At 35.2% G+C, this 20,993-nt stretch overlaps 1 protein-coding gene across 1 annotated transcript; it reads right to left on the bottom strand.

Annotated features, from left to right (window-relative positions):
- Positions 1-5,967: 5,967 nt before the first annotated feature.
- On the bottom strand, positions 5,968-6,993 carry LOC128662652 (uncharacterized). The gene has a single exon (XM_053716521.1). The coding sequence runs from the start codon at positions 6,991-6,993 to the stop codon at positions 5,968-5,970; it is 1,026 nt and encodes a 341-aa protein (XP_053572496.1).
- Positions 6,994-20,993: the final 14,000 nt, after the last annotated feature.

Raw genomic sequence — 20,993 nt, 5'->3', positions numbered from 1 at the left:
ACTGTCCAAAAATAAATCAGCTTTGGCGCAAAGTAAATTATTGGTTAAATAAGAATATACAGGAGCCCTTTTCATTTGATTTAAAAAAAATTTTTTTATGGTACCAGACTCAGTATCCCATAATCTAAGTAATATCATCATCTTAATAGTTAGGAATCTAATACTGAAAAATTGGAAAAATAATAAAACCCCTCCTTTTAGTCTATTTCTCCAAGCGGTCAAAGCACAGATTATGTTTGAGCAATATAATGTTTCCAGTACAAGTGAGAAGCAAATACGATTCTTTAACAAATGGCTGAAAGTAATACAGACTTATCCGCTCCCTACACAATACATACTTACCAAAGCATTTCAGAGATCTGTATATTTTGAAGGCCTAATTTTACGCAATATATTCCCTGTATCTTGGTACTAACAACCCTTTGTATAGGATGAGGGGGACAGGGGGGGGGGGACGTTGGAGTAGAGAATTCACAACATTTCCCCCTTTTTTTTCTCTTTCTCTCTTCTCTCTTTCTTCCTTTCCTTTTCTTTCTTCTATTTGTTTTGCAAGATTCACTTACAAGAAAAGTATGTCAGCAAGATATTGAGAATATGTAAATATACAGATGTATGTTATATTTGTCAAGATATGTATAATTATTCTCATTTGTTGTTTATATTTTCTTCAAGCATGTATTTTGTTTTTTATGGCTGACTTGAAAATAAAAAAATAAAAAAAAATATAAGGGGGCAGTCTGCAGAGGCTTAGATACAAGGTTATCACAGAGGTAAAAAATATATTAATATAACTGTGTTGGTTATGCGAAACTGGGGAATGGGTAATACAGGGATTATCTTTTTAAACAATAACAATTCTGGAGTAGACTGTCACTTTAATGCAATACCCAAGAAACATAGCTCAGAACTTTTAACCTTTTCTCTGGTTAATTGACAATGGCTATAAATGTGGACAATAACTTTTGGGGCAACACACAGAGAACCATCCAAATAATGAACTACGAAATAAAGATATATTACTTGTGTTTAGCAAGATACCATTAGTTAATTGCTGCCGTGGAGATCTTTGTAACCTTTGCGAGGATTAAGCACATAGTTATGCACAAGCACATTGTAATAATAAAGTTTTTTAACACATTAGAGCACTTTTATGTCCATTTTAAACCCCCTATTGTTACTCTTGTTTTTTTTCACCATGATTCCTCATTTAATTATATATATCTATCTCTCCTACTCTCTCTCTTTCTATGTCTTTCAGTCTCTCTGGTGATAAAAGTAAATTGGAAAATTGTTTAAAATTACATGCCATATCTGAATCATGAAAGTTTATTTTGGCCTAGACTGTCCCTTTAATTGCTTACTAACTTTTAGAGTTCTGCATATTTTATACTTTTTCAGTTATCATTCTGTTATTACTTGTTAAGAAAACAAATACACTGTAGTTTAGTGTACTAAATGACCCAAGAAATCATGATACAAAATATATTTGTAAATAGTAATTAGTTAATTAGATAAAAGTACTATCAGAATGTCAAGGCAATATTATTGCTCTAAGGAAAAAGTGAATTAAAAGCCAGCAGTGCCTCTGTATTAATTTAACTTTAAGCAACAAAAAAATATTTATGGTTCTCTGTTTATTGCTATCATAGGAAAAAGATATGTTGTTCTTTTGGAAAATGCTGCTTATATGCAGCTTGGCAATACTCCCCCAGAATTGTGTGCTTTCCAGACCTCATGGAAAAGTGTTCTCAAGTGAAGCAACTCCTTGGGATGGTGGTAAGTTTAAGTATTCACTTCAGTAAGCACAAAATACACACATTTGTTTATTAAACATAATTTTCTAAGTAAATCGTTCCATTACTTTGATATAAGGACCTTTAAAGTCTACTATGTACAGTTTACCAGTATTATTTTTATTAAAATATACTGGAACATATATTCCACTACACAAAAACAAAAAAAGTGAAAAATATACATCAACCTGCATACACTTATAACAATTTAAACTGAAGTTCAGTGAGGGGTGGACATATTTTTTATTGCTACTATTAAAAATAATATAAGGAAGGAGGTTAAAACTCATTGATTTCAATTCAAAATAAATACTCTATCTGCAGGGTAGAATTAAAAGACTAGTTCTATATCATATCTAGTTGTCAAATCACAATTACAAAATCAAAATGATTCTACAATAATTTGAGTTCTAAGTATAAATTAGAGGTTCATTGTAGTATATGTCACAGTATTCCTCACAGATCTAACCCTAGGATTTTGTGAACTCCTTATATTAAACTATAGCTTGTTTTGATTTTCTTAACCTCCATTTTTTTCTTTATTGTCCACCCCCTTATTGAATTTCAGCTTATATTGTGTTTGTTCTGTTTAGTGCCTAATATTTATTTTCCATTTTTTTAGCATATAGCACCCCTCACATATTTATATTGTTATTATTTATTTATCTATCATTTATGTAGCGCCACAAAATTCAGTGTATTTCAGTATTTCTATTCTTGAGCTGAATTTATCTGCCTTTAACTCCTTTTGCAGTTATGTGCAAGCAACAGTGCAAAAATAAACACTACAAAACCTCCGAGCATTGTCTGCTTGTACTTTTATTCAATTGTTGGGTTTTTTACATTTGAATGTTTGATTTCATTTTATATTCTCATAAATGTTTTGTTTTTTTATTTCAACCTTTTGCATTTTCCAGTATACCTAGGAGACTTGATACAATCTGCTAAATTAGTTGTTATCCATTAATAAGAATATTGATTACTTTAAATTTACATAACAGTTTTTCTTTCAATGTGTCATATGTTATGCATCAATTATTTTGCATTTGTCTATTATACCACAAACATCTAATGCTTTATTTTTATTTTATTTTGCCCCTGATGACTGTGATCTAATGATCAGTAAAAGTAACAAGCAAGACATCTGGAGGAGCAAATCATGGATGGACTATGTCAGGAAATGGAAACTCTGGTTCTAGTTGGAACATGGCTCCTAAGAACAACTGGGAAAAGTCTAATTTTGCTAGTAGTCAAGTAACTAGTGTTAAGGATCAGCCTAGTTCTAGCTGGTTTACATCTGAGGATAGTAATAAAAATATTGATTCTATAAATTGGAATATGAATGGAAGAGGTGATGGTGTTCAATTGGAATTTACAAACACTGGCGATAGTACGTTCAGTTTTCCTAGTGGAGGTGAGCTATTTAGTATGGATGGTGCAGTTGTTTCTGGTGGCAGTTTTGAAGGAACTGCTGGTGGTTTAGTAGGGGGCTTTTTTAGCAATGGTTTTATAGAAGGGGAATCTGGTGGGGAAGTTATTAGTAGTGGTGGTAAAAAAGGTAAAGGTAAAACGGTGCAAGATGGAGTTGTTGATGGCAATAGAGAAACATCACATAGTAAGGAAAAGAAAGGTTTTCTTGGTAATAGTTTAGGTGGAAAGAAAAAGCAGAAAGGATCAGAAGGTGAACACACTGGTAAAAAAGTTAATAAAGGTTTGCTTGGCGGAGCACTAAACTTGGCTAATGGAAATGGAATAATTGAAGGTGTGGCAGGTGGCATAAGAAATCTTGATACTGATGGGATAATGGAAGACTCTTTTAGTGGTGTCCAAGGAGGAAGTCTAGGTGGTGGATTGTTGGGAGGTATACTTGCTGGAGATAGCTTAATAGGAGGTGTTGTTGGAGATGGTGGCTTGCTGGATGGTGCTCTTATTGGAGATGGTGGCTTGATGAGTGGCGTTCTTGGAGAAGAAGGATTGGTGGGAGGTGTTCTTAGTAAAGCTGATGGATTGCTTGGAGGTGTTGGTGGAGATGGTGGTTTGCTAGGAGGTGTACTTGGAGGTGATGGATTGCTGGAAGGTGTTCTTAGTGATGATGGTGGTTTCTTAGGAGGTGTTCTTAGAGATGATGGATTGCTGGGAGGTGTTCTAAGTGATGATTATGGTTTGCTAGGAGGTGTTCTTAGAGATGATGGATTGCTGGGAGGTGTTCTTGGTGATGATGATGGTTTGCTAGGAGATGTTCTTGGAGATAATGGATTGTGGGGAGGTGTTCTTGGAGGTGTTGTTGGTGGAGATGGTGGTTTGCTAGGAGACTTTTTTGGTGGGGATGTGCTAGGAGGTGTTATTGGAGATGATAGATTGCTAGGAGGTGTCCTTGGAGACCATGGATTGCTTGGAGGTGTTCATGGAAACAATGGATTGCTGGGAGGTGTTCTTGGTGGAGATGGTGACTTGCTAGAAGGTGTTCTCAGATATAATGGATTGCTGGGAGGTGTTCTTAGTGGAGATGGTGGTTTGCTAGGAGGTGTTCTGGGAGATGATGGATTACTGGGAGGTGTTCTTAGTGGAGATGGTGGTTTGCTAGGAGGTGTTCTGGGAGATGATGGATTGCTGGGAGGTGTTCTTAGTGGAGATGGTGGTTTGCTAGGAGGTGTTCTGGGAGATGATGGATTGCTGGGAGCTGTTCTTGGTGGAGATGGTGGTTTGCTAGGAGGTGTTCTTGGAGATAATGGATTGCTTGGAGGTGTTCTTGGTGGAGATGGTGGTTTGCTAGGAGGTGTTCTGGGAGATGATGGATTGCTGGGAGGTGTTCTTGGTGGAGATGGTGGTTTGTTAGGAGGTGTTCTTGGAGATAATGGATTGCTTGGAGGTGTTCTTGGTGGAGATGGTGGTTTGCTAGGAGGTGTTCTTGGCAATGATGGATTGCTAGGAGGTGTTCTTGGTGGAGATGGTGGCTTGCTTAGTGGTGTTCTTGGAGATGATGGATTGCTGGGTGGTGTTCTTGGTGGAGATGGTGGTTTGGCAGGAGGTGTTCTTGGCGATGGTGGATTGCTGGGAGGCCTTCTTGGTGGAGAAGGTAGCTTGCTTGGTGGTTTTCTTGGAGATGATGGATTGCTGGGTGGTGTTCTTGGTGGAGATGGTGGTTTGCTAGGAGGTGTTCTGGGAGATGATGGATTGCTGGGAGGTGTTCTTGGTGGAGATGGTGGTTTGCTAGGAGGTGTTCTTGGAGATAATGGATTGATTGGAGGTGTTCTTGGTGGAGATGGTGGTTTGCTAGGAGGTGTTCTAGGCGATGATGGGTTGCTGGGAGGTGTTCTTGGTGGAGATGGTGGCTTGCTTGGTGGTGTTCTTGGAGATGATGGATTGCTGGGTGGTGTTCTTGGTGGAGATGGTGGTTTGCTAGGAGGTGTTCTTGGCGATGATGGATTGCTGGAAGGTGTTCTTGGTGGAGATGGTGGTTTGCTAGGAGGTGTTCTTGGAGATAATGGATTGCTTGGAGGTGTTCTTGGTGGAGATGGTGGTTTGCTAGGAGGTGTTCTAGGCGATTATGGGTTGCTGGGAGGTGTTCTTGGTGGAGATGGTGGCTTGCTTGTTGGTGTTCTTGGAGATGATGGATTGCTGGGTGGTGTTCTTGGTGGAGATGGTGGTTTGCTAGCAGGTGTTCTTGGCGATGATGGATTGCTGGGAGGTGTTCTTGGGGGAGATGGTGGTTTGCTAGGAGGTGTTCTTGGTGATAATGGATTGCTGGGAGGTGTTCTTGGTGGAGATGGTGGTTTGCTAGGAGGTGTTCTGGGAGATGATGGATTGCTGGGAGGTGTTCTTGGTGGAGATGGTGGTTTGCTAGGAGGTGTTCTTGGAGATAATGGATTGATTGGAGGTGTTCTTGGTGGAGATGGTGGTTTGCTAGGAGGTGTTCTAGGCGATGATGGGTTGCTGGGAGGTGTTCTTGGTGGAGATGGTGGCTTGCTTGGTGGTGTTCTTGGAGATGATGGATTGCTGGGTGGTGTTCTTGGTGGAGATGGTGGTTGCTAGGAGGTGTTCTTGGCGATGATGGATTGCTGGAAGGTGTTCTTGGTGGAGATGGTGGTTTGCTAGGAGGTGTTCTTGGAGATAATGGATTGCTTGGAGGTGTTCTTGGTGGAGATGGTGGTTTGCTAGGAGGTGTTCTAGGCGATTATGGGTTGCTGGGAGGTGTTCTTGGTGGAGATGGTGGCTTACTTGTTGGTGTTCTTGGAGATGATGGATTGCTGGGTGGTGTTCTTAGTGGAGATGGTGGTTTGCTAGAAGGTGTTCTTGGCGATGATGGATTGCTGGGAGGTGTTCTTGGGGGAGATGGTGGTTTGCTAGGAGGTGTTCTTGGTGATAATGGATTGCTGGGAGGTGTTCTTGGTGGAGATGGTGGTTTGCTAGGAGGTGTTCTTGGCAATGATGGATTGCTGGGAGGTGTTCTTGGTGGAGATGGTGGTTTGCTTGGTGGTGTTCTTGGAGATGATGGATTGCTGGGTGGTGTTCTTGGTGGAGATGGTGGTTTGCTAGGAGGTGTTCTTGGCGATGATGGATTGCTGGGAGGTGTTCTTAGTGGAGAAGGTGGCTTGCTTGGTGGTGTTCTTGGAAATGATGGATTGCTGGGTGGTGTTCTTGGTGGAGATGGTGGTTTGCTAGGAGGTCTTCTTGGTGGAGATGGTGGTTTGCTAGTAGGTGTTCTTGGAGATGATGGATTGCTGGGTGGTATTCTTGGTGGAGACGGTGGCTTGCTTGGGGGTGTTCTTGGAGATGATGGATTGCTGGGAGGTCTTCTTAGTGGAGAAGGGGGCTTGCTTGGAGGTGTTCTTGGAGATGATGGATTGCTGGGAGGTCTTCTTAGTGGAGAAGGTGGCTTGCTTGGGGGTGTTCTTGGAGATGATGGATTGCTGGGAGGTCTTCTTGGTGGAGAAGGTGGCTTGCTTGGGGGTGTTCTTGGAGATGATGGATTGCTGGGAGGTCTTCTTGGTGGAGAAGGTGGCTTGCTTGGAGGTGTTCTTGGAGATGATGGATTGCTGGGAGGCCTTCTTGGTGGAGAAGGTGGCTTGCTTGGAGGTCTTCTTGATGGTGGCTTGCCTGGATTAGATTTGGTGGGTAATCTTTTGGAGAATTTTCTTTGTGGAGATATGCTTGGAGGTCTAATTGGAGGGTAAGTAATACATAATAATGAATGATACATGTTTAACAAATGTTAGAATGTAGTATTTAAATGAATGTTCAAAAATACAAAGCAAACTTAGAACTGTAGCATTTTAAAACCTGTAAAATAAGGTTTGATCAAATTAAACAAATGGTGCAATACTTTTGTGATAAAGGTATCCTCTACAATGGTGGGGGATTTTTTGTATTTATTAGCTATCCTGTCAATATAACTGAATGTGTAAACTATTATATGGCACAGTGTCCATATGATATAAAGGGTATATATTTTATTGTACATCAAATAATTACTTTACAGTTGTGAAAATATTAAAAAAGGAATGTATGCATGAACATAAACCAGGCAATTAACACAAATAAACATGATTTGTATTGTTCATGGTGTCTTACACAATACTGAATTGATATTACTTGAATATCAAATGTAAATTCCTTTAGCATTTCCCTCAACAAAGGAGTGTGGTCTCTGGTAAATGTTACATACCATATAAAGAGGGCATGACTTAAAGGGACACTCAGGTCAAATCAAATTTTCACAATTTAGATACAGCATGTAATTTTAAACAACTTTCCAATTTACTTCCATTAAAATAAATATGCACATTCTTTTATATTTACACTTTTTGAGTCACCAGCTCCTACTGAGCATGTGCAAGAATTCACGGACTATACGTATATGCATTTGTGATTGGCTGATTGCTATCACATGGTACAGGGGGAGTGGAAATATACATAACTTTGAAATTTGTTAGAAAAAAATCTACTACTTATTTGAAATTCAGAGTAAATGCTATTGTATTATCTTGTTATCTTGCATTTGTTGATTATGCAAATCTACTGTGTTGACTGGTCCTTTAACTCATCTCAATAATTATAACTGCTTCTTATATGTTTTTAACCAACTGTTCGATTAAAATTACTTTGGTTAAGATGAACATTGCTAAAAAAATAATAATGGAAATAGGAAAATATAATTAGCTTATTTATTTGCATAATGTTTCTTCAATAAATATTTTGAAAAACAATGGTCAACTGCTGATCAAGCATAACAGTAAATTTATATCATAGAATTATGAAAGTTTGAATAAAAAGATAATTTTATATACCTTATCCTAGCAACATAGTTGTCTATGTGAGTGTGCTGAATCCATAACGTCAAAATATACTTTATTTAAATATATGTTAATATAATGATGAGTAAATATAATGAGCTGACATTAAAATATATTTAGGTATTAATAATTTAAATAAGTGTTGCTTTTGAGGCTTCTATTTTTAAAGATGTTTTAACTATGGAATACTTTAAATGGAATTTAAGTAATAGCAAACCACACTTTTTTTAAAGTTATGCTAATCGCCTACTTATGTTCATACATATTTTCACAATTGCAATGTAATCCTTTCCTGTACATTAAAATGTATTCCCTTATGCTATATGAGACATGAATCTACATCCAGTGCTAATTAATTCCGTGTACCATTGCAATATAGACACATTTCTATCTGGTTACCCCTGCAGTCTAAGATCCAAAAAAGTGAAGTCTGACAGTTCGAATAAAATCCAAATCATTTTATTGATATGCTTTAAAAACATAGGAAGGAAGCCAAAAAATTAGGAAAGCGCAGCACCACCCCTGCAGTCTCCCAACTGGTAATGCTGATAGTGTAGAGAGTACAGAATAAAGGTTATCAGGAACTCACTGATAGCACCAGCATTACTGGTGGCAAGACTGCAGGGTAAACCATGTTTTACAAGCACAACTCTTTTTCTGTTTTTCTGTTTTACTTACTAGCATCACTTGCGCTAAGCCTGCAGATAGACAGGAGAGAAATAGTATATCAGCAATAGATTTAAAAAAAAATATATATATAGGCCTTCTAATTACCAAGAACAGTGACAGATTCATACATAGCTGGTATTCCTGATCATACAAATTTTAGAATCATTTGTCATTTCACTGCTAGGGCTTGTGTAAATAATTTCAGTGAAAAATTCAAATTTTTTTTGGTGTTTTTTTAAAAATGTCATTGCATTTGGCATACAGTTTACAGCCAACTTGTGCAGAAAATGCACATACATGTCCCTATATCTGCAGCAGTTATACCAAAATAATTACAATATTACACAATTTAAAACAGGAGCTACTTAGCTGCAGTAGCTTATAATTATTATGGTTTTAGCTGACTGAACAATTAACACATTCTGATATTTATTTAATTTTTTGTTGAATATGATAATAAATCTTCTTAGCTTTATAATAATTTGTGTAACTAAGTTTCTGATTGAAAAGCTCATGTTATGCAAAAAAAAAGTAAAGAAAAAAAAGTCTTCATAGGTAAATAAGAAAAACTCTGTTTAACTGAGCGGTAGCATAAATTGAAAATATTCCCTGGCACATTGGACAAAATTTAGCACAAAATATTCCATACTAAGTTAAGGTGTTAAAGCAAAGTTCTTGTAAAGAACAATTAAATAAATGTCATATTACTTGCAATAAACCTCTTCTTGTCTTCTTTATATCTTGTAACTTATTTAACTATTTTAATTTTAAATAATTGACCTTCAAGTGCATATCCCAAAACAGTGTTATATGGTACCCATCAGTTCAAACATTTAATTTATTTTGTTGACACAAAAGTATTTTTAAATTGTCAAAGGCAATACTCAATATCAATTATTTAAACCAATGTTACAGATATGTTTTAAACTGCTTCATTAGTGATATATGAGGTTATAATGTGTATAAATTAATTACAATAAAAACTTTTTTAAGAAATGCTATTATGCATTCATTTTTCATGTGTAATATTTAAATATACTTATTGTAACAAATGAAAAAAATATATGGATTTGTCAAATACTGCTAAAACTATTTTTATTTATATTTATTTATATAGGTTGGCAGGATTTGAAATTTCTTTCCCACAACTTAAAATAACACCATGTCAAGATGGCCTTGGATTTGAAATTGAATTGAAAGCAAAAATAGCAGTTGGTGATGACAGTGCTGCTGGGTAATGAATATGTTCCTTATCATATATAAAAATATATTGAAAATATAAATGTCAATATGTTAAAAAAAAGTTAAAAATTCATTTGACCATTAATTTTGATTACTAATTGAACACAGACCACTGCAATATTCTAATTATAAGTAGGTCTAATATTAAGTAGGTCCAGTTAAGGAAAAAAAGAAGTTATAATACTGATCAGAAACTGGTTTGGTTTAAAACCAAAAATAAATAAAAAAAGATTGTGGTTAATTAACATCACCAGTAACACACACATACATCTAATTGCTAAAGCAAGTATTCTTATTCCATACATTGTAGTATTATTAATATTATTATAATTATTATTATAAGTAGTAGCAGTATTATTATTATTTATGCTATATCTACATTTCTCCTTTCTATAATAAACCAGGGTACCCTTGCAACCTTACACACACATTTTAAATGAGTAATTTGGTCATGTTACAATTAGTATTAGATATTTGTGTGTAAATATGTCTTTACACATAATAACTAAGTGGTCTCTCTGCATTTTATTCCTAGGCCTTTAGCCATGTTGGGTGTTTGTATTGAAGCTGACATTAAAATAACTGTCAAGCTAGAACAAAAGGCTGGAGCTATGTCTTTGGTCATTGATAAATGCGAAAATATTTTCACTGGAATACGAATGAAAGGCCTTGGGTAAGTTTTACACTAGGGTCACATTTATAGAATTTGATTTAAACATTGGCTTTATATTAGCACTTTTCTAAAATTTCTGAGTTTTGTCTTAAATGTTAGCATGAAAAAAAGTTTATTATCATTTTTCTCAGGGTTGTTTGTCTGGTTAGTTTATAATTCATTATTGATACCTATGATAAAATAAGTAACAGTTTGTATATTACATAATAATATTTATCATAGTGTTTTTGTAATACATAATAAAACAAATTGTTACATTTGCTCATATACAAACACTTTTTTTAACAACTTATTCTAGAGTGCTAGAGATGGGAGAAAGCATGGTCCATGGTATCGCTCCTGGAATGGTAGGTATTACAGTATTGAAATCACATACTTCAATTTCATATTACAATACATTATCAATCAGTACAACTTTTACTATTTTGTGGTCTTAATTAAATAGCATTCTGTTTTGATCATAGTGAAAAACAAAAATCTCACCCACTGAAAACATTATATGGGCCCCTGTGGATTAATAAATTGTCCTCAGTTTAAGATTCTCAATTTATTTAACAGATATGTCCTATGGTTGAAATTGCCCTTGGTCTTCTTGGAACAGTTGTGGAAATGGCTTCAGGTGAGTTCTCAATCTTGAATGTTTAAACAACTACTAGAACCCTTTGCAAACAATTGTGAACACATAGCACTTTTTGAATATACATTATTGAATTTTTATAAAATTCATGAAGTAGGTGTTAAGAAAAATGACAGAATAATGGAAAAAGGCAATAGAAAGTTGTCACAGTATTAGAATACTAAGGAAAAATAAAAATGCTGTATTGAACACCTTATACAATGAGAAGAGATAGTGAATGAATTAAAACAAAGAGAAAGGGAGTCACTGAAAAATGTTGAGCAGTTAAATTAATAATTAATAATAACTTTTGATGATAGCTGGACCCAACGTTTAAAGGATTTGTATATGCCTATAACTAATCCGAAATGGAAACACTTCTGTAATACATACCATATATTATACATAACATGACTAGCAAAGGGGCATCTAGAGTTTATTCAAACTGTTTAGATCAAAAAGAAAAAAAATGATAAGGATGCAATAAAAGAGCACTCATAACTTTAATCCAAAATATTTTATTTTATTAAACACAAAATAATAATAAAAAAAAAAACATAGTAATTATTCTCCTTTAAAGTACAGCTATTACCCAAGAGAAAGGGAATCCCAAAATACAGGCCAACATTAGAAGATCTTTAAAGTATACAAATAGATGAATATATTGAGTATACTCCCAAAATTAAAGTAAATATGTAGATACGTAAGCAATTTATATAGATAATAATATGGTTATAAAGATGCACTTTTAAGAGTAGCTGACAACTAAAAGGGCATGGAATATGGTTCCAATAAAGGTGAAATCTACTAAACCTCAGTTGCTTAAAAACCATAAAGCAATTCATCTTTATACATATAAGAAGATTCATTTCCTAACTGTGTAAAGTGTGACCATAAAACAATGATGTTTTAATCCAGTACTCAAAGTAAGTACCCAGAGTTAAATCATCAAACATGGACAAAAGTACTTGGTAGCCAAATGCATCACAAATATGTAGCTTGTCTATGTGAAAACAGTTCCCTAATGCAAACAGTTTCTTGAAAAAGGAGTCAATTCTCAGAGGTCATCAAACATCCCAGACTGAAGCAAACTGTGAGAACTAATGGTACTGAAGCTAAATAATGCAGAATATATAAGAACACTTGATAAATAGATCCAATCCCAAAGAATCAAATTGGTGAACTGAACACAAAGCAGTTATAGGGCCATACTGGAAATGGGTAATGTTGCCACTGCCAGTGTAGATCTGACTGTTATAAATCAACATTACATTAGGATTCTCTGTGTTGCTAAAACAAGCAATCAAAAATAAGTAGATGCTGCAATTAAAAACAAGATTTAACATGTCTAAAGGTTCATGCTGATGTGATTAGGCTTTTCTGGATAAAGGGTATCCATATAGCAAGAAGACAATTGTCAGGGTGAAAAAAAAGTTTATCTACAGACTTTTACATGGCCTCCCAGTTCAAAGTTACCTTAAATTTGATCTCCTCTAGAGATTAATTTATAGTCAAGAAAATCAGTGATTTCCAAATACTTTACCAATGGACCCCAAGTCTCTCTCCTATAATATGATATATTGGAGAGGGTTATGAGTGAATATTTTTAAGGGGAAGATAATTAGTTTAGGAGATAGAACCTTTAAAGGGTGTAGCATGTAAACAAATTATTACAGTGGCTGTAAACAGGCTGTCCAGAATAAAAAATAAACCCAGTAAATTATTATTTATTTCATAGAATTTTTATGTGTAAAATATTTTGCAAACATATAATAACACTGACTTTAATTTTATTGCGATATTGTATATAGTAAACTTCTTAGTAGCTGATGTTTGAGTCATGTAAGAAAAATAAAACAGCTATTTATCAATGCACTTTATTGGCGAACTGAACAGAATATATATCCATATTCCTAGTTTTACTTTTGAGAATATTTTGAGAATAATTTTGGACAATATTTGTATTTACAGCAGTAGAGGACCTACTGAGCTGAGGGCCCTGGTGCAAAAAAATTGGGCCCTCAAAGGTAGTAGTAAGCTACTCTGTATAATGTTTTGAGTAGATAGATGCTAGTTAGATAGATGATAGATAGATAGATTGATAGATAGATAATAGATAGATAGATAGATTGATAGATACTAGATAGATAGGAAATAGATAGGATCAACTTTCAACCTGTACTACTAAAATGTTCCTATGCTTTAGGTTTTATACATTCTGCATAGACTGGCTGTATGTATAGACTGGCTGTATGTATAGACTGGCTGTATGTATAGACTGGCTGCATGTATAGACTGGCTGCATGTATAGACTGGCTGCATGTATAGACTGGCTGTATGTATAGACTGGCTGTATGTATAGACTGGCTGTATGTATAGGCTGGCTGTATGTATAGACTGGCTGCATGTATAGACTGGCTGCATGTATAGACTGGCTGCATGTATAGACTGGCTGCATGTATAGACTGGCTGTATGTATAGACTGGCTGTATGTATAGACTGGCTGTATGTATAGACTGGCTGTATGTATAGACTGGCTGTATGTATAGGCTGGCTGTATGTATAGGCTGGCTGCTATGGGGCCCTCACAGCACTTGGGCCCTGGTGCCACTGCACCTGCTGAACCAATGGTTGTTCTGCCCCTGATTTACAGGCATTAATCAAAGGATATTTTTAATCATTATTAAACATTTTAAAATGGCAACATACTAATGATTTCAAAATATCTCTACCATATATGAAACCATTTTTATTTTCCTATTTACAGGTTTTCTACCATTAGACATGTTGGGAGGTCTTGTACCACTTGGCCCAGGAGATGAACCTATATTCAGTGAAGATTATCTGCAGTCTCCCGATTACAAAGAAAACGATGCAGGTAATTTTGAAACATCTGAAGATAGCAGGAGTTTTGATGGTATGATGTTGATGCTACTTTAGGATTAATCTACTTGTATTAAGACATAGGGGCCCATTTATCAAGCTCTGTATGGAGCTTGAGGGCCCGTGTTTCTGGCGAGCCTGCAGGCTCACCAGAAACAGCAGTTATGAAGCAGCGGTCTAAAGACCGCTGCTCCATAACCCTGTCCGCCTGCTCTGAGCAGGCGGACACACATCGCCGAAAATTAACCCAATCGAGTATGCTCGGGTTGATTGACACCTCCCTGCTAGCGGCCGATTGGCCGTGAATCTGCAGGGGGCGGCGTTGCACCAGCAGCTCACAAGAGCTGCTGGTGCAATGCTGAATAAGGAGACTGTATCGCTCTCTGCATTCAGCGAAGTCTGGCGGACCTGATCCGCACTGTCGGATCAGGTCCGCCAGACCTTTGATAAATATCCCCCATTGTATAAAATATTAATATTATTAAGTAAAAGTAATGTATTAATGTTTCAGTCACATAATGAAATATAAAATGGTTATCTAATAATGTCCTTTATTTGCAAGCTAAAAAATTATTTCTGGATTTATGGTTTTAATATTGCTAAAAATAATATATATGCAGTATGCTCATATACAGGCACATACAGGGGAGATACTATATATATTTTTTAAGTATAATATTAAAAAAAATGTGATTACTGATTACAAATAATGTACCACATTTTGAATCATCATGGTATTTGGGTTCTGATGAAAGCGGTGTGTGCATTCACAGGCATTCTTCAAAGGATATCTGATATTAAATATTTGAAATATAATTTCACATCCAATAATGCCAAAATAATTTCAAAATGTTTCTACCATTTCTGAATAATTTTCAATTTTTCTATTTACAGAGTGGTCATCACTGGATCTTGTTGGAGATATTGTATCATTAGTTGATCAGACAGGTAATGATTAAAGTCCAGCTGTTTGTAGATCACCTTCTTAAGAGCTGACTACAACAGTGCAACTCTTGGCAGGGCCCTCTACCCATTTGATCCCTATATTTGTTTTGTTGTACTCCCCCTTTGTTTTTAGCGCTGCGGAATATGTTGGCGCTCTACAAATAACCAATAATAATAATAATAATAATGATCTGACAGGTAATGATTATAGTGACCAGCAGTCTACTGATTACAAATTTGATACCACATTTTGAATCACTATCATATCTGGGTTCTATAAAGCAGTGTGTGCATTTACATACATTCTGCAAAGGAGAACTAATACTAAAATATTTTAAATATAATTTCACCTCCAATAATGACAAAACATTAGAGATTTCAAATTATTTCTACAATTTCTGAATAATTTTCAATTTTTCTATTTACAGAGTGGTCATCAATGGACGTTGTTGAAGATATTGTATCATTAGATGATCTGACAGGTAATGATTAAAGTGACCAGCAGTCTTTTGATTCTGATGAAAGCAGTTTGTGCATTTACATACATTCTGCAAAGGAGAACTAATACTAAAATATTTAAAATATAATTTCACCTCCAATAATGACAAAACATTAGAGATTTTAAATTGTTTCTACCATTTCTGAATAATTGTATATTTTTCTTTTTACAGAGTGGTCATCACTGGACGTTGTTGAAGATATTGTATCATTAGTTGATCCTACAGGTAATGATTAAAGTCCAGCTGTTTGTAGATCACCTTCTTAAGAGCTGACTACAACAGTACAACTCTTGGCAGGGCCCTCTACCCATTTGATCCCTATATTTGTTTTGTTGTACTCCCCCTTTGTTTATAGCACTGCGGAATATGTTGGCGCTCTACAAATAACCAATAATAAATATAGCTGCAAGCAGCGATAGAGGTGGCCATGCGCATTGACATTGCAATCGCATACAAGCAGCTAAATCACAATATAAAGCTTTATAGAAGTTTTTACAATTCTAACATTAGCAGTTGGAAAGAAAACACATTTTCGAAATTTTTGCGTTTTTCAAGATGGCTGCCCCACCATATGACCAATACTTTCATCATGATCAGATGTAACTCTAGGTCACAAGATTTTGTTTTACAGCAAATTTCATAGCTTTAACATAAGCGGTTGGAAAGAAAACACGTTTTCAAAATTTTCGCTTAAACCAATATGGCTGCCACAGCTTGTGACTAATTCCTTCAACATGAAGAACTGTGACTCTAGGTCACAATATAAGGTTATATAGCAAGTTTCACAGTTCTAACATAAGCAGTTGCAGAGAAAATAGATTTTTGAAATAATCGCATAAAACAAAATGGCTGCCAGATCATATGATATACAGCCTCCATATTATGCATAGTAATTGTCACCATAGATGTCAATATACATGGCAAAAATAAAGCATTTTTGTACAACGGTCTTTGTTTTATTATTAATTTAAAAATATCGTTAAGCGTTTTTTAACAATTCAAAATGGCTGCCAAACCACATGACATATCAACTTCTCTTGAACAAATCTGAATGTTAGTCATAAGATAACTCTATAAACAAAATTTCAAGTCTGTTCCGTAAGCGGTTTCGGAGAAGAAGATTTTTATAGTTTTTAAAAATGGCGCATACGAAACAAAATGGCTGCCAAGCTATGCAATGTATGGCTTTCAAATTGCACATACTAATGCTCACTATAGACCTCTATAATTTGCAGAAGTTTCATGAAAATTTGCAAATATTTTATTTCATGCAGGCGACTGCGCAATGCGAATTTTAACTGCAATATTTTCTTTAAGGGTTATGACTATGTGTATCATGTGTCTATTACACTGTAATATTGTTAAATTTTGTAAAACTAATGTATAAAGTGCAAAATTACGCAATTAAATGGAGATAAAAAGTTTAATGTCTCACAGCAGCCATGTTGATTATGGAAAATTCGCAGTTTGAACAAACTTGATAGAGGACATTGCAAGGAGCATATGTGCAAAATTGTGCTTTATTGCACTAAGCAGTTTAAGAGAAGAAGATGTTTAAAGATTTTCGCAAAATGCAAGATGGCTGCTACATCACGTGACCAAGGCACTTCTGTTGAGCTATGGCAAATCTAGTTAATTGCAGCACTGAGCACAGCAAGTTTCAAAGTTGTAACACAAGCATTTTCAGAGATAAAGATTATTAAGCGTTTCTCGAAATTTATCGCAAAAAGCAAAATGGCTGCGTAACCTTATGACCTATGAGCTCAATATTGCATGAGATGTAGCAGAGCAATAGGCTGTATCAGCATACCTGATTTCAAGAGCTTTGTTTTAGCAGTTCAAGAGTTATGGGCAATAGAAAAAGTGGCGGAATAATAAAAATAATAATAATAATAATAATAACAAGCAGCGATAGAGGTGGCCATGCGCATCGACATTGCAATGACATACAAGCAGCTAAGTCACAATATAAAGCTTTATAGAAGTTTTTACAATTCTAACATTAGCAGTTGGAAAGAAAACACATTTTCGAAATTTTTGCGTTTTTCAAGATGGCTGCCTCACCATATGACCAATACTTTCATCATGATCAGATGTAACTTTAGGTGACAATGTATGGTTATACAGCAAATTTCACAGCTTTAACATAAGCGGTTGCAAAGAAAACACATTTTCGAAATTTTCGCTTAAACCAATATGGCTGCCACAGCTTGTGACCAATTCCTTCTACATGAACAACTATGACTCTAGGTCACAATACAAGGTTATACAGCAAGTTTCACAGTTCTAACATAAGCAGTTGCAGAGAAAATAGATTTTTCGAAATATTCGCATAAAACAAAATGGTTGCCAGATAATATGATATGCAGCCTTAATATTATGCACAATAATTGTCACCATTGATCTCAATAAACATGGCAAAAATAAAGCATTTTTGTAAAACGTTTTTTGTTTTATTACTAGTTTAAAAATATTGTTAAACATTTTTGAACAATTCAAAATGGCGGCCAAACCACATGACCTATCAACTTCTCTTGAACAAATCTTAATGTTAGTCATAAGATAACTCTGTAAACAAAATTTCAAGTCTGTGCCATAAGCGGTTTCGGAGAAGAAGATTTTTGTAGTTTTTAAAAACAGCGCATACGAAACAAAATGGCTGCCAAGCTATGCATTGTATGGCTTTCAAATTGCACATACTTATGCTCACTATAGACCTCTACAATTTTCAGAAGTTTTATGAAAATTTGCAAATGTTTTATTTCATGAAGGCGACGGCGCAGTGCAAATTTTTACTGCAATATTGTCTTTAGGGGTCATGACTATGTGTACTCATGTGTCTGCTACACTGTAATATATTTAAATAGTGTAAACATAATGCAGAAAGTGCAAATTTGCGCAATTAAACAGCGATAAAAAGGCGAATGGCTCATAGCACCCATGTTGATTATGGAAAATTCGCAGTTTGAACAAACTTAGTAGAGGACCTTGCAAGGAGCACATGTGCAAAATTGTGCTTCATTGCACTTAGCGGTTGCAGAGAAGAAGATGTTTAAAGATTTTCGCACATTTCAAAATGGCAGCTAGGTCATGTGACTAAAGCACTTCTCTTGAACAAACTTTATTCTAGGTCAGTACAGCAGTACACACACCAAGTTTCAAAGCTGTAACATAAGTGGTTCTGGAGAAGAAGATTTTCAAGCGGTTGTCAAAATTTGTCGCAAAAAGCAATATGGCTGCTAGATCACATGACCAATGAGATTTATGTTGAATAGGATTATGCACAGCATAGATCTTTAGCATTGTGCCAAGTTTCATGTGTTTTTGAGTTATGCTGTTGTTTTTATAAGCACTTGAAAAAGTGGCGGAATAATAATAATAATAATAATAAAAAAAAAAATAATAATAATCTTGACAATAACAATAGGTTGTCCTGCAACTTCGTTGCATGGCCACCTAATAATAATAATAATCCTGACAATAACAATAGGTTGTCCTGCAACTTCGTTGCATGACCACCTAATAATAATAATAAATATAGCTGCAAGCAGCGATAGAGGGGGCCATGCGCATCGACATTGCAATGCATACAAGCAGCTAAGTCACAATATATAAAGCTTTATAGAAGTTTTCACAATTCTAACATTAGCAGTAGGAAAGAAAACACATTTTCGATATTTTTGCGATATTTTTCAAATGGCTGCCCCACCATATGACCAATACTTTCATCATGATCAGATGTAAGTCTAGGTGACAATATATGGTTATACAGTAAATTTCACAGCTTTAACATAAGCGGTTGGAAAGAAAACACATTTTCAAAGTTTTTGCGTAAACCAATATGGCTGCAACAGCTTGTGACCAATTCCTTCAACATCAACAACTGTGACTCTAGGTCACAATATAAGGTAATACAGCAAGTTTCACAGTTCTAACATAAGCAGTTGCAGAGAAAATAGATTTTCGAAATTTTCGCATAAAACAATATGGCTGCCAGATCATATGATATTCAGCCTCCATATTATGCACAATAATTTTCACCATAGATGTCAATAAACGTGGCAAAAATAAAGCATTTTTGTAAAACAGTTTTTGTTTTATTATTAATTTAAACATTTTGTTAAGTGTTTTTGAACAATTCAAAATGGCTGCCAAACCACATGACCTATCAACTTCTCTTGAACAAATCTGAATGTTAGTCATAAGATAACTCTGTAAACAAAATTTCAAGTCTGTGCCATAAGCGGTTTCGGAGAAGAAGATTTTTGTAGTTTTTAAAAACAGCGCATACGAAACAAAATGGCAGCCAAGCTATGCGTCGTATGGCTTTCAAATTGCACATAGTAATGCTCACTATAGACCTCTACAATTTGCAGAAGTTTCATGAAAATTTGCGAATGTTTTATTTCATGACGGCGACTGCGCAATGCAAATTTTAACTGCAATATTGTCTTTGAGGGTTATGACTATGTGTAATCATATGTCTACTACACTGTAATATAGTTACAGAGTGTAAAGAAAATGCATAAAGTGCAAATTTACGCAATTAAACAACGATAAAACGGCGAATGGCTCATAGCAGCCATATTGATCATGAAAAAATCGTAGTTTGAACTAACTTGGTAGAAGACCTTGCAAGGAGCACATGTGCAAAATTGTGCTTCATTGCACTTAGCGGTTTCAGAGAAGAAGATGTTTAAAGATTTTTGCACATTTCAAAATGGCAGCTAGATCATGTGACTAAATAACTTCTCTTGAAAAAACTTTATTCTAGGTCAGTACAGCAATAGACACAGCAAGTTTCACAACTGTAATGTAAGCGGTTCGGGAGAAGAAGATTTTCAAGCGGTTGTCAAAATTTGTCACAAAAAGCAATATGGCTGCTAGATCACATGACCTATGAGATTTATGTTGCAAAGGATTATGCACAGCATAGATCTCTAGCATTGTACTAAATTTCATGAGATTTTGAATTATGCTGTTGTTATTATAAGCATTTGAAAAAAACGGCGGAATAATAATAATAATAGTATAAGCAATAACAAATAATAATATAGCTGCAAGCAGCAATAGAGGTGGCCATGCGCATCGACATTGCAATGCCATACAAGCAGCTAAGTCACAATATAAAGCTTTATAGAAATTTTTAAAATTCTAACATTATCAGTTGGAAAAAAAACACATTTTCGAAAATTTTGCGTTTTTCAAGATGGCTGCCCTCATATGACCAATACATTCATCATGATCAGATGTAACTCTAGGTCACAAGATATTGTTTTACAGCAAATTTCACAGCTTTAACATAAGCGGTTGCATAAAAAATGGATTTTCAAATTTTTTGCGCAAAACAAAATGGCTGCCTAATCATGATATACAGCC

The sequence above is a fragment of the Bombina bombina genome, chromosome 1, assembly GCF_027579735.1.
Source record: "Bombina bombina isolate aBomBom1 chromosome 1, aBomBom1.pri, whole genome shotgun sequence".
Taxonomy (NCBI): domain Eukaryota; kingdom Metazoa; phylum Chordata; class Amphibia; order Anura; family Bombinatoridae; genus Bombina; species Bombina bombina.
This window is presented reverse-complemented; position numbering and strand designations above follow the sequence as displayed.